At 42.1% G+C, this 15,123-nt stretch overlaps 1 protein-coding gene across 3 annotated transcripts; it reads right to left on the bottom strand.

Annotated features, from left to right (window-relative positions):
• Positions 1-5,889: 5,889 nt before the first annotated feature.
• MSANTD4 (Myb/SANT DNA binding domain containing 4 with coiled-coils) lies at positions 5,890-14,163 on the bottom strand. 3 transcript variants are annotated; one of them, XM_071434174.1, is made up of 3 exons: positions 14,039-14,163; positions 9,543-10,170; positions 5,890-7,846 (listed from the first exon to the last, which is right to left on the bottom strand). In XM_071434174.1, exons 2-3 carry the CDS (start codon positions 10,002-10,004, stop codon positions 7,271-7,273), a joined length of 1,038 nt encoding a protein of 345 aa, XP_071290275.1. In that variant the 5' UTR covers positions 10,005-10,170; positions 14,039-14,163; the 3' UTR covers positions 5,890-7,270. The 3 variants fall into 3 exon arrangements, with proteins under 3 accessions (XP_071290275.1, XP_071290276.1, XP_071290274.1); XM_071434175.1 differs by lacking the exon at positions 14,039-14,163 and adding an exon at positions 12,551-12,781; XM_071434173.1 differs by lacking the exon at positions 14,039-14,163 and having other exon boundaries at positions 9,543-12,781.
• Between the last annotated feature and the right edge of the window lie 960 nt (positions 14,164-15,123).

Here is a 15,123-nt window from a genome sequence, read left to right as displayed (position 1 = left end):
TTTTGCATTAGTAGGATGTATATAAAATAGTAGCACTGTTTCCATTTCAAAGTCAGTTGAATACCTGAATCAATAGAAAAGCATATTGATCCTATAGAGCCAAAAAGAGAGGTGAGATGCTATCCATTCTGTAGCTGCCATCATTCTTGGCCTTCACCCATGTCCCTGGAATTCACTTACTGACTCAACCGCTGCAATCCAATTCCAGATGTGGTCCTTCTATGTTGTTCTTTTGTCATTATAGCTGGCCTTGCCATGTTGGTTTTGCTCATCTGCCATGTAGGGGATGCTGGAAGGAGCTGCTCTAATGGAAAATCCAAAGCAATGCTGTATTGTTTCTTCTTGAGAAAGGGGAGGAGGCAGTGGAAGGCAGGCTCTGCCCACCCAGAATGCTCTGTCTGATGCCTCCTTTCCTCTCCATACCTCCTTGTCTCCCTACTTGTTAAGTATCACAGTTAACTCCTTTCAGCTGTCTTAATATCCACTATCAGAGCAGACTGTGTACTACCTGCTTCACCAGTGTAGTCCTCCTGCTGCCCCTTCTCCTTTGAACTACCCCTAACTGAATTCTGAACCTCAGACCTTTCCCAAAGTTTTGGATACAAAATGACCTTGAAATAATTTGAGACACAGCCACCTTGCCTTGCTTTGGTGAGATGACAAAATCCCCATTAGGGTGCCAGACCTTGGCTTTCTGAGGGGTTTTTAAGTTTGTTATTTCTTACTAGTGGGATCTCGCTGGTATTCCTTGGGAGAAGGATTATATACAAAAAGTATGGCAGATAGGATATAAGATGGAAAAGTCTGAGATGCAGCCCCAAGCAAAAGTCAAAGAACAATGAAGACCAGAGAATTTTATAACACAAATAGGAAAAATTTGTATTTATGTTCTAGGAACATAAACTAGGAATAGGTTGTGACCTCCTATCTATAAAGATATTCAAGAACAAGAGTTTTGCTTTATTTAACCAAAGCAATAGTCTGTCTGGACAGAAATTCTGTCTGTGTCTCCTAGCAGGTCCTTTTCAGAAAAGTGTACACATGTGCCACTAGGATCAGGCTTTCCTCTGCTGTAATCTCAGGGCACTAGGATGTCATTTGTCCCTAAAGGCCACAGCTCTCTCTACCTTTACTCCATTGGCGTGGCTGTCCTGCCGTCCCTGCAACCCATGATACACTCTTGCACCCCATACTTGTAACTCCTTCCTTGCTAGGAAAAGGCACTCCCTATATCCTATGATTGTTTGAACATTGCCGTCACTTCAGAAAATTGTTTTACTCACAAACACCTCTATGACAGAGGAAAAAAAAACCTTTGGAAATCTTTTTTTCACAGGCCTAGCACTGAGCAATAATAGTAGTAAGATGATGAGCTCATTTCACATAACCCTTAGAATAGTTATAAGAAGCAGGTAATGATTTTCTCCAGTACATTAAACAGGTGACTAGAAGATTGGCAATCCATTAACAGAATAACACACAATAGCTTTCTGTGGAAGAACATTTAATTTTTATCTTTCCTGGTTTGCAAACCAAAACTTTATAAAATGCTTTTCAAACTTCAATTTTCTCTTTCAAGTTCTCATTTCTGTAATCTCTACAGTAAGATAAATATTGGTCCGCAAAGAAGTATTCAAGTAGCTAAATTGACAGAGGAGCAAAATTAAAAATTTGCTTCTTCCTTTAACTCTTATATGCTCTGTGATGGGGCTATCCATCACAAGTGAGCTATCTCAGGATTGATCACAAGTCTGGCACAATGTAATTACTGAACCAAAAGCATTGTATTATATAGCATGAAATGAAATAGCAACTCTGCCTTCCACATTATGAACCCGTTGACTAATGATGGAGTGTTGCAATTAGAAAGTATGGAAGTAACAAGACAAGGTATTTCACAGTCTACTAATGTATAGAATAAAACTACTGATAGAGTGAAGCAGGGAAATTAAAACCAATAAAACTGGAAGAGAAAATAACAATGGCATTCTTAATAATCTGTAAAAGGAGAGGATGGAAGCGTCCTCTAAAGCAGGTCAAGTTTACAAGGATTATGCGCAGCATCTGAAAAGGGCTTCTTCTGGTCATCTGTTAGGTGACCTATTTTTTTTCCTAGTACGTTTTGTGATGGCTGAGAACTCTTGAATTCATTGGCATCATGTGACATAGCATCAGGAGACTTTGCTTGAAGAGACTAGAGAGAAAAACCCAAAGAGGTGTGGGCAAGAGCTCCCATTGTCCATAGCTCCCTCCCCAACTCCCATATGATGCTGTCTGAATGGCAAAAGGCTGATCACTGTGTCACTGCTCGATCACCTGGGGCACAAGCCAAGAGCACAAGTGGCATAAGTAGTGCTTTGGAAATCATGGGTTTGGTACAAATTGGCACACAAAAAACAAAAACCAAACCAAACCAACCAACCAACCAACCAAACAAACAAACAAAAACAAACCAAAAAAAAAAAAAGGAAAAGATGAAGTACTACAAGTTGCCCCAAGCCCATACTAAAGGTGTTCTTCACTCCTTGTACTTGCATCTTCAAATAAGCTGATTATCTGGAAACAAAAAAACAGGTGGGAATTCATTAAAAAAATGCAATTTTTCTTTTCTTCTCTTTTTTCCTTTTTTTTTTTGAACTTGGATTAAAATATTTCCATAGTCCTAATACCAATTACAAACATTCTGAGCCCCTGATGCAAAACAAACCCATTATCCTACAGAATAATCCAGCCTACTTAAATTTCATGTTAATGTTAGCTGCAAACTTCAACAGTGTCTGAGTGATGCAGGTATTTAGACTTATAGTGATACACAGAAAAGAAAATGAAAAAGAGAAAGAAAAGAGAAAAAATTAAAAGCAAAAGGAAAAAGACAAAAGAAAGGAGGAAAAAGATAAAAGAAAAGAGAAAAAAGGTGAATACTATTGCATGTGCTGACATTTTCTGATACAGTCTGGCTTAAATTCACTAATAATTTCAGCAACAACAGAGAAAAATTAGTCTTTCCTCCTCTCTCTTCTCCCACCTATCACTTCTGTCAAGGCTCCTGACTGACAGAGAGTAGGATTTTTGAGGGTATTTTTGTGTTTGTAAAATATCAGCCCTAGGTCTGACTCCATCTCCTTGGAGCACTCCGTGCCTTTCCGCAGGGAGCTTTTGGGGGCGAATGAGCCAGAGAGGTTACTCATCACTGATGCTCTTTTGTGGTAATTGCATGAACAGTTCTGTGAAAAGGTGAACAAATATAAATTATGGGCTTCTGTTCCCACTTGCAAGGGGGCTTTTAGAAACTCCTCCTCGCTGGCTGATAATTCCCTGGGTAGTAAAAATACCTTGAGGTGATAAGGATACAAATGCTTATGAAATCCTAACCATCTCTTGTTCATCTTAATAAACTAATATTTTATACCTTTTGTATGTTGCTTGCAGCACCTCTTTTTGTGCAATGAAAGTTGCTCAAAATGTCCTAGAAATAACATAAGACCACTGACTCAAGGAAAGGAAGTTGTCTTTGAATCCTACTGTGCTTTGTCAGCTGTGTCTGTTGGGACACTGCTCATCCTGGTCTGTTCTTGGGGACTGCATTTACAACCTTTACCCCATGATCAATGTTGGTAGAACACTGAGCTCACGTGCATGTCCTAACCTGGGTGACATTTACAGGGTCGAAACCTTGACCTTAGGCTTCACCATCAGGATCACAGGTTGGTAAATCAAGCAATTATAGTTTAAGGGGTTGCAGATTAGTATTTAAATATATGACATTTTAATTCAAATTATCACAAAATGACTGCATTTTCATTATGAAAAAAGCAAGCTATAAAATAGACAAATTAAACTCTGTAATTTTCTCTAAATTTTATATTGAAACTGTATTTTCAATGATTTATCTCAATACTTAATTTCATCATTCAATATTTTCCAAGACGTTTTCTATAACCAAAAGATGTATCATTTCCCTAGGAGGCTGAACAGTTGTTAGTAAAAATAATTACTTACACACAGCTCTATTAACATTTGGAAAAGTGTTCAAATTTCTGAAACAATTAAGAATTCAGAGATGGTTCAGATTTATCTACCTATTTTTCCCTAAAACCTTTCATGCTCTTGGGGTACACTTCTGAAGTCATTAAATGTAAAATACAAATCATTATCCTAATGGATAAATGGAGTAATTCATGAAGACAGAAGTACTGGTATCAAGCAACAGCTCAACTACCTGTCAAAACAGGAGCCAGAATCCACATCTGCTCCGCCCTGGCAAGACACATCTTCCAGGTAAGATTATAGGAATGTTCTCTCTCTCCTGGTTTGGTCCTTCTGGGCATTACCTCTTGTAGAGCTGGCAATGTTGCCCCTTGTTCCTACTCTGACCCTGTTTGGCAGTCAGAATAGTTATCTAGAAAGCTGGTCACCTCAGGGCACACAGTCATAAAATCCATGCTATCCCACTATCTTGGTCAATGTCCTATGCACTAGACACCTGACTAACTCCGTGAATTTTGCCTCTTTCATGCTTTAAAAGGAAAAGATTTTCTCCAAATGACAGAAAGTTACTTTAATATCAATTTGCATGATGCATACCAGGGAGCTGCCAATTTGTCCCTTTGTTTTGGTATATTGGATTTGTGAGGTAATGTGTTGGTAGAAGGAGGGGCTACAGGGGTGGTTTCTGAGAAAAGCTGCCAAAAGTTGTCCACATGTCCAACAGAGCCAGTCCCTGGGGCTCCAAGATGGACTTGCCCCTGGCCATGGCCAAGTCCATCAGTGATGGTGCTAGTGACACTGGGATAATGTATTTAACAAGAGGGAAATGCACAGAAGCAAATGCAGCCAGAGAAGAATGACAATATCCAAGCAAAAAAGCCCTGGACACCAAGGTCAATGCACAAGGAGGGGCAGGAGGTGCCTCAGGTGCTGGAGCTGAGGTTCCTCTGCAGCCCATGGGGGAGCAGAGATCCACCTGCAGCTCATGGAGGAGCCCATGCTGAAGCACATGGAGACATCCGAAGGAACAGGCTCCCTGCAGGACCTGTGGAGAGAGAGGAGCTCACACTGGAGCAGGTTTGCTAGCAGGACTTGAGACTCCACAGGGCAGCCACATTGGAGCAGCCTGTCCCTCAAGGACTGCACCCTGTAGGAACCACACCAGAACACTTCAGTAAGAACTGCTGCCTGTGGGAAGGACTCCTGTTACAAAAATCCATGGAGGACTGTCTCCCATGTGATGAGACTCATGCTGGAGCAGGGGAAGAGTGTGAGGACTCCTCCCCTTGAGGAAGGAGGGGAAGAGACAGCATGTGCTGAAGTGACAGCAGTCCCCATTCCCCATCCTCCTGCACCCCTTGCAGGGAGAGGCAGAGAAAACCAGGAGTGAAGTTAAGCCTGGGAAGAAGGGAATGCTGTGCGATAGGTGGTTAAAGATTTGGTTTTATTTCTCATTACTCTACCCTTAACTGATTGATAGCAAACTAATTTCCTCAAGTCGAGCCAGTTTGCCCATGACTGTAATTGCTGAGTGATCTCTCCCTGCTCTTATCTCCACCCATGAATCTTTTGTTATATTGTCTCTCTCATCCAGCTGAAGAGTGATGGAGCAATATTGGTGGGCACCTGGCGTCCCATTGAGGTCAGCCCACCACATTTGGAAAGAAAAAACTCAGGGAAACTTTCCCCAGGGCATTTTTATCTAACTGGTTAGTATCTCCTTCCTTCTTCCTTTCTCAAGTAAGTCCCAGGTGATTTAAGTCCAGCTCTGAGGTGCCTAATCTTTCTGACTGACTACACAGGGAATATAGGCACAGCAACTCTGGGGTGCTGCAGTGTTCAGTATCCAGGTTTCTCTTCAGATGTAGCTTAGCTTCTCTGTGAAGAAAGCCTCAAGAGCCATTTTGGAGTGTAGTAGTCAAATTTATTTCCACTGTAGAATCACACTTGTTTCAGTAATAAAAAAATAATCTTTGCAGAATAAAAGTAAACCTGTAGTGGTATAAATATTATTTACTTGCACACAAATTCACCTAAGTCACTCAACATATGTTTAGACTTAGTATTCCCACAGTTCTACATTTCCAATGGAGTTAACACAACGGTTACTTGCAGAAAGATGAGAAAGGTGAAGTCTGGCTCAGTTGGGATTTAAACATATATGAAATAATAGAAAGCTTCCTTCCTTGGCTTTTTCTTTTTTTTTCTGTTATATGACTACATTGCCTATGAGAAATACTAACAGCCTTCAGCACTGACCATTTCTGTTTGTCTAATTAAAATACATTACATAGAGAGCAACAGAAGCCTCTTCTGGCTGCCTTGCAGATGTGACTTTGGCACTGGCCAGGCAGAACCAGCAATGAGTGCAGAAGTGTTCAAGCTCAGAGGTTCTTAGGCTGAGCTCAGTCTCCATTTCTGAGATTCCTATCACCAGCTACTGCCTTCCAAGAACAAACAAGGTCTAGCAAGTTCCTACAGGGGGTCATCACAGACTCATTAGACAGCATGTCTGATCAATCAGTAAATCCCTGTGCTATCCTAACACAGGTGCTTTACTCCATACAGCATTACTAATGGCGAGGTGAAACCAACAGGCCAGCTCATAGTATGTATGGCTGATGTGTAACTTTGCCTAATATGAATATGTCAACCAAAAAAAAAACCACCATAAAAACTCAAACCTATCTTCTGCACTCCCATTCAGTTCAAGCCATGGAACAACAGTAAACACAACTGCAACGAATTTAACTTGCACTTTAACTTCTAGATAACTCTTCAACTGTTTTTCCCAATTATGGGGGTGGAGAAAAAAAAAGGGGGGGGAGGGAATAAAATTTAATGAATTGCTCTCATAATGACTCTGTATTCCTGTTTTCTGCCGAAATGATACTTCTTTACCATATTGTCAGTACCATGTCCTCACAGCAAGCTGATTTATTCCGATCCTTCCTTCCTGTTAGTACGGTGACAAAAGTACAAGGTTCAGCCTGGACTCTTCTCAAGGCCTCTGTGAGAGGAGGACACCGAACTAATACAGCACAATACTGAAGACAAGAGAACATAACACGTAAGTTCTGATACACTAAAAAGCAATTTCACACGTAAGATCATTTATGTAGGCACACTGACATATTGAGCACCATTTTTTTTCAATTTAACATCAACATTCAACTCTGAACAGAAGAATGTTAAGCCTCTAGGACACTTTCAGTATCAAGGAAAGAACTACTTCTAATTTAGAAACATCGAAACACTAACGTTGACACCTTAGCTGAGATGTTCACTGCAAGTGACCCTCTCTCTGAATTCGAAGGCGCTCCTTCTCCACTTGCAGGCGCTCCTTCTCAATCTGCAGCTTCTCTGACTCAAACTTCAGGAACTGCAGCCTCTCTTTCTCTAACTGCAAACGTTCTTTTTCAAGTTTTAACTTTTCAGTTTCTAGATCCAGAGGCTGCATGATGGGTTTTTCAGTTTGGGTGAGGTCATTTTCCAGGGCAGGTTTTTCAGCATGCAGAGTCTCTAGCCTGAGTTTCTCCCACTCTATCTGAAGTCGCTCCTTCTCAATCTGCAGGCGCTCACGCTCCAAGTCAACATGGCGCAACCGCTCCTTCTCAATCTGCAGGCGCTCCTTCTCCACTTGCAACCTTTCAGCTTCGATGTCCAGTCGCTGCTTCTCCAACTCCACCTTTTGCTTCTCCAGATTTATAAGCAAGTGAGAATCTTCATAGGCTAGCCTAGCTTGAGAAGAGCTCAGATTTCCAAACTCTTCCATGTGGGGGAAGTCTGGTAGATCATTTTCCTTTTTTGAATCTGGTAGAACTGATGACAATATTTCTTCTTCTTCCTCAATAGGAAACTGCAGAGAGGAATGCGACAGACAAGAATTACATTCCAGTCTTTATGCCAGAACAAATTTGTTATGTATAACTTGACTGAAAAGAACACAGTGCATTTTTTTCATCATCTTTAAAGCAATTCAGAAGTGTCTAACTTATATGTTGTAAAATAACCATGCTACGTCAGAAGATTTTTTTATCATTACAAGAAGAGAAACAGGCTTTATCAGCGAGTTAATATCTGGTAATGAAAAATGGAAAATCTTGTCAGTGAACATACAAAAACATCCATAAAATATAGAAGAGTAGTTATTACAGATAATTCAGAACAACTGATAAAAAACTGGATCTAGAAGACCATATGTTGTTCTTACCTTTCATAGAGCTGAGTGACATTTATGTAAGCCACCAGGCATTTGTTGTGACTAATTATTTATCAGAGCAGATGGATCCATAGGCTATGTGTTATGTAAGCTAGCCTAACCTTCAATAACTTGGGCTATTCCATTCCTAAAAAACTTTTAACACTGACATTTTTCACATGCTCCTAACTCTCCCAACACTATTAAGTGGGTCAATAAGCAGGACTTGTTTAACCATTTTGTATTATCACATTTGCTGTAAAGCTATTTGTGATGAGGTGGTGAAGACCACTGCTTTCAGCAGACTGTAACATTTTGTGTATTATCACAGCCCTTACAAATTCATAGCACAAAAGAGATAAACTGTCTCCCAATATGAGGAAGGCAAGTGTTCAGAAAAACTTAAGGACTAGGAGAGCCACTGCCAGTCTTCTAGCATTAGAGAAGACATACACTGTTCCTTCAGCACTGTCTGACAGCAGGTCTCACTACCATCTAACAGCTTACACTGGTTTTCTCCCAGCATACATATCACAGGAGTTAAGACAGGAGTTGCCTCCCCACTCCTCCCACTCAAAAAAAAAAAAACCCAACAAAAAATCTCCCCCCAAAAAAACCTAAAGCAATAAAATACCCCACACAAAATTGTTTGAGTACCCCTTCTGGAAAAGGGAACTATGTGTTTAAAGAGGAACAGCAAAACTATCCCAACATTTGACTGTACTCCAGCTGGTTGCCTATCCCAAGATGGTCACAGTATTACTAGGAGTATCAACTTGTCTATAGAATCCACGACTGCTTGCCAAATTCACACTAAAATTCTGACAGAGAGGAAAGGCTGACTGACTAATTACTAATTCAAGTAATGTTTTTATCTCCTGTAGGTTCATTTCAAAAAATGCAAGCAGTATCCTATTTCCTTCTGTATTCTATTTCTTTCTGTACCTGCAGATTCTTTCTGTACCTTTCTGTACCTGTTAAAGATGAGAACTTCTCTGTTCATCCATCGAGGCATTCTGAATACTAAAATGACCAGTTTCCTTCAACAGAGTATTTTCCTTGCATTGACGCAACTAATTCTTATTTGTGGCACATGCAAATGGAAAATACATGTGCAAAGACATACTCAAAGTTTAGGGATATCAAATCGGTAATCAACATCCAAGACCTTACAGACAATTCCAAGTTGCTAGATTTGAATACCATGTCTCTGAATTATATTTATTTCTACAGTTTAATTCACACGTTCAGAAAAAAACAGAAACAGATGCTATGAAGAAACACAGTAAAACGCCTTATGCTGAAATGAAGCAAAGGCCATATTGCACATAGCTCATGTATATCAGTCACTCACTTCAAAATTCTGCGGGTCTTCCTCTTCCTCTTCCACTTTGATTTCTGTTAAAGATCCCCCGGCTTCTCTGAAGTCAGTGATATTTTGCCACTCAAAACTAGATTCAATTGCAAATCCCATTTTCTCATCCATGTCTTCATTGAGAGAGTCATCTAAATTGGATGAAGGAAGGTGAAACCCAGCACCTACTACTTTGATGTTTGCATTCAGACGTTTTCTCTTCATGAGTGCTCTCCAGTCAAGGTATCGCCTTTTCACTTCTGTCCCTGTTCTCTGCTCTCCTTCACCTACAGCATTGACACACTCTGCTATTTCCTCCCAAGCTTTCCGTTTCATCTCATTAATTGTTGTATTAAGTTGCTTCGAAAAGAGTACTTCTCTCCTTTTTCTGATTTCCTTAAGGAGAGTTTGAGTTTCCTGAACACTAAAATTGCTTTTTCTTTTTCTTTTTAACTGTTTCATTTTTTCCAGACTTAACCTAGTAATTTCACCAAGCAGACCACAGAGATAATCTGACACTAATCAGCCACTAATACAAATAAATTTAAAAGCAAATGAAAGCAGAGCTCAGTTCTCATGAAGTGAATTTTCTCTTCACTTTGTTGTATTTTTCTATTTGTCAGGCTTCCTAAGAGAAAAAGAGCAAACAAGATAAATCTCCAAGGTATACACCAGATATTTTCATTTAACAACTTGACTCCTAAGTCATCATTTAAGGAATGCATATTTTGAACTAACTGTTTATTTGATAAAGGAAAACCATTTTGCTAAACTTTCAATACAAAGTAGTCATAGATACTTCCTCTAATCTCCTATAAATCATAAAACCATGGATATATTAATATATCCATGTCACAAACTGTTAAGGTTGATTTGGTATTTCCATTACAAAACTACAGATATTTTCCTTCAGCTCTCAAGAGTTTTGTCAGTCGGGATTTCCTTAAGACTGAAATTTGACACATGCATTTCAGTTTGAACGCTCAACTAATTACAAAAGAAGCTAAAATTGTTATATCATTACTTCAAACATATGAAATGTTTAGGGTACTGAAATTTTTGAGACACATTTTAAATAAGAAAACATTTTCATTAAAAAAAAGTAAATTAATATGAAAAGTTGACATTTTCAAAGTTCTTCTAACTTAACATAATCATAAATAAAAGAACTGGAGCAATCCTGTTGAATGTCACAAAATAACTACTAGTTAAAACAAATGTCATTCATTAGAGACATTTTAACAGGAAATAGATTTAAGTCCCTATATGCCCATGGTAAAACCCTCCTGCATCCTTCTCATGCTGCTGAACATCTCCTGTCAGATACCATGGCAGCTCTACAGGTCAGCCAGTGCTCTACCCTCAGCACCAGCTGGGCCTGTGCCTGATGGTGAAGAGAATACAAACCCCCCTAATTCACCTGACAGACTGTGTGCAACTCTGCAGAGAAGTGGAGAGTGAGTGGACTATTAACACAGTAATGAATATTATTACTGCATTAATAACAGATTATATTAAAAAAAAAACCCAAAACAACCCACCAAATCGTGGAAGAAAAGACTACGAATCAAAAATGGCTCTTGCTCACAGACTGCTTGGCAATAGGTTCAATTTAGGATTATTTTGAACAGACTTTTGTACCATGTTACCTACCACTGCAGGTAGGTTTAAAAGGCTTTAAGTCAAGTGGGCCAGGGACTCACTATACACTACATGCAGCTTCTAGCTGCTGTTTGTTCACTGTTCATGCAGTAGAGACATCGGTCCACCTGAAGGGAAATGGCTTCCAGATTATAGATTCAATTGTTACTAACTAAAGGACTTAATTCTTAAATAACTCCCTCCCACCTATACAGGATTCTTAAATTACTAAGTATTTTTCCTCCTATTGTTCTCCCTAAACTTGATTAAAGCATACACATCAGCACACTGCACTACAACTCCCCACCTGGGGAATAAGGTCTCATAGTTTGGACATTGTTCTTCATCTCTGATATACTATTGACTGTAAGTAAGTGGCTCACTTGCAGTTTTCCACATCCATGTTTTCTTTCATAGCCAACAAACACAGAAAAACAAACAGAAAATAAACTGGGTTTCCAAATTTTCATCAGCTTCCAAATACAATTGTACATCAACATGGAAAATGCTGACAGGTAAGCTTTCTCCTTAGCTCTAGAGAAGGCTGAGAGTTAAAACATGCAAATGTTTTAAATGACCCTGTGGGCCAGCCCCCTGCTCCTTGCACCAGTGCCCTGCATCACTTGACTGATCTCCCCAGCCATGCTTTGTTAAATGTCTATTCTGTTTTGGATTTTATGCCATAAGCCAAGGACATGACCTTTAAGAACGACAATACTAACTTGGAAACTACTGGCATCAAATTCCTTTACTAGGTGAAGTTTTCTTTTAGACTTTTAAATAAAACTTTTGCTAGAACACATCTGATACAAACCCCTGACTTTCCCAGTGAAACATCAGCAAAACATATTTTTTAAAACTCATGACTATCAACTTCCAACTGGTACGGACATCCTGCCTCTTTAACTCTTTCCTTTTTGAAAGCATATTGCTTTGTTAACGACAATTCCTTTCTAATTAATATAAACTGAGTTAGTGAATTGTCTTAACAGTATATTTACTCCCAAAGATGGCTCTGTGTATCTATCTGATGTACTAACTAAAAAACATTATTATCTAACAAAAGCTGAGGTTTGGGATATTCAGTTTTTAGCCACTGCCAGATGGTCTCCAGGATATTACTCTTTAATGAGGAAAAATGAGCTGTTACATACTCAAAGTACCTAAGAGATGGGAATGTAAATAAGCTAGGATTTGTACACCTTCTAGATAGCTACAGGAAAAAAACCCACCAATATTCCAAACCTCAGCAGCTGGGATAGCATTACTGCTCATCCTAGTAGCTGGGACAATGCTATGTTTTGGACTAGTCTGCCAATAATGTTGGCAACACACCAACGTGTTGGTTGTGCTTAAGCAGTGCATACTTTAAACCAAGGACTTTTCAGTTTCCCATGCTCTGCCAGTGAGGAGGTGCACAAGAAGCTGGGGAGAACTGCAATGCAAAATGCATACTTTGACAGTTTGGGTAGAAACATGACGTGCTGGCTAAAAAACCCAATTCTGATGACAACATAAAGACTTCAATGTCTTCCAGAAAAGACAGCAAGATGGAGCTTTGACTTTGGGCCTGTCAGGCCAAAAGCAACCTGTGCTCAAGAAGGCTCTCATCACTGCACAAAAGAAATACAAACTGTTGGGGTTCAAAAGAAACAAGTACTGTAAAACTAAGCTGGAAACTCCACAAACAGACAGAATATGCATACACTGAGTACCTCTGGCATAGTTAAAGACAGAAGCATCCTCATTCTGCCTCTACATTTTCTGTCTCTTTTGTTCACACTTTTATTGTCTGACCACATGTTGGACCAACAAAAAAAAAATTAGTAAAGGCACCAAACAAACAATGAGGCAAACAAAAAAATCCATGCACTCACCAGGAGTGGAAGACTGTTGCTAGCATCAAACTTGAATTTTATGAAAATCATTACTTTTTACAAAAGATGATGTCTTGATTAAAAAAACCAAACTTTTAGGGCTTATGCTTGAATAAAAAGAAAAATCAAATTACAAGGACCTACTATCACTAAGTTTTCTTAAACAAAATTAGGGTCTTGAATATCTTCTGCTTAAGACTTTCTAGAAAACTTTTTTGTGATTCCTAAGAGACGGCTACACTGGCTTGGAGCAACTTATGCTTTTGTACAAAGGATTTTACTACAGAAGCATCTGGACGCTGCACAACACATCACCCAACACAGCCCTGGAAGAAGCCTGCGTACACAAACGAAAAAGCAGGCACAGAAGGGAACCGACAGCACCGAAAAGGACAATTCAACGAAGCAGGGAGAAAGCGCGGAAGATGGGAAGCAGCTGAGGATTGAGGCAATTGAAGGCACAGACGTATCAGGCCGCAGCTCCCGTTCCCCCGGACGAGCCACGGCCACGCAGGGAACAGGAGGCCTGGTCCCCGCGCGGGAAGCGCCCTGGGAGGCGGCAGGGCGGGCTCGGCCGCGGCTCCAGGCTCAGCGCGGTCCCACCCAGAGCGCTGCAGGCAAAGCAAGGCGGCAACAAAGGGAGGCGGGGGCACGGCGGGCTGCCCGGCCAGCACAGCCCGAGGCCCCGGGAACAGACAGGCCCGTGGGCCCTGCCGCAAGCCAGGGCCTCTCCGGCCGGCGGGGCCCTGCGACTTTCCCGGGAGAAGGAGAAATAGGAACGGGACCTCCCCGTGGGGAGATAAGACGGCGGGCAATCGCCTCATCCCCCCCAGGGGCCGAGGGCGACGAGCCCCACCGCTGTACCCCCCGAGGGCGGCGGGGGCTGCCCCCACGCCGCGGGGGGAGCGGCCGCCCCATCCCTGGGCCGGTCCCGCCGCCCGCCCCGCCCGGTCCCCGGGGGCCGCGCGCGCGACTCACCTGCGCCCGGCGCTCCCCTCCGGGCCGCCGGCCCTTTAACGGCCACCGCCCTCCCATTGGGCGAGCTGCCTGCCTGTCACTCGTCTCCGCACGCCTATTGGTGCTCCGTGTCCGCCACTTCCCCCGCCCCGCCCTGCCGCGCCAGGCGGGCCGGAATCCCCAACGCGCCTCCGCCGGCGGGGCCGCGCCGCGCGCAGCCGCCGGGCAGCCATTGGCTGCAGCTGCCGCTTGTCTTCGCCAGCCGTGCCGATGATTGGCTGCGGGCTGTGGTGGCCCGCCCCCCTCAGCCGGGGACCCTCCGCGGGGTGGGTGTGGTACTGCCGCTTCGCCGGAGGGCGCGGCCCGGGGTGGGGCCCGGCGCCTTTGGGCGGCGGCCTGCGTGGAAAGAAGGAGGGAGGGAAGGAGGGAGACACGGGGGGGAGGCCGACTGTGTGGGATAACCGTGCACAAGCCACCGGTGTGGCCGCCAGGTTTATGATGCTGCTGCCCAGAGCGAGCGCGCGGCAACCGGCTGTTCGTCCTGAACTGCGCGGTTTGTGATTAAAATTGAGAAATGACGTCTATCACATCCTGTAATAAAAGAAATAAAAGTATTTTTCGGGAAGCGCTGCACCACGCCATTGATGTGGTTCAATATACACATAAATCTCTTTCCTGGAGCTCTCGGGCTTGGGGCTCCTCGTCCCCTCCACCACACAAGATGTGTCTGGTCCTTTACTTCTGTGTTAGGTCCTGGCGCCTTAACGATGTAACCCCTACTTTTTCGAAGTTTGGTACCTTTAGTCTGCCGAACCTGACGTGTGCATTTAGTACTTCACATATTCATTAACAGTTACTTGCTCAGTCTTTCCAAGTTCTTTCACTGTATGGATAGTTATTTGATTAATACAGCTTTAAGAGATCATAACTGTGATGAAATCACAAATCTCCCTAAAACGGTATTTTCCAGTTTCAGCCAACTATTCATTTACCAGTTTGCTAACAGGTAGTGATTGTTTTGCTGCCATACTTGCCCACTGTGTACTGAAAATCCAGTCAAAAAGGAAAATGGTGAGGAGTAGTGGAGCAAGACCATGCCACATTGC

The sequence above is a fragment of the Agelaius tricolor genome, unplaced genomic scaffold, assembly GCF_023055355.1.
Source record: "Agelaius tricolor isolate 1412-34295 unplaced genomic scaffold, bAgeTri1.0.p SCAF_9, whole genome shotgun sequence".
Taxonomy (NCBI): Eukaryota; Metazoa; Chordata; class Aves; order Passeriformes; family Icteridae; genus Agelaius; species Agelaius tricolor.
The sequence above is the reverse complement of the archived record's forward strand: the minus strand, read 5'-3'. Positions and strand labels throughout refer to the sequence as shown.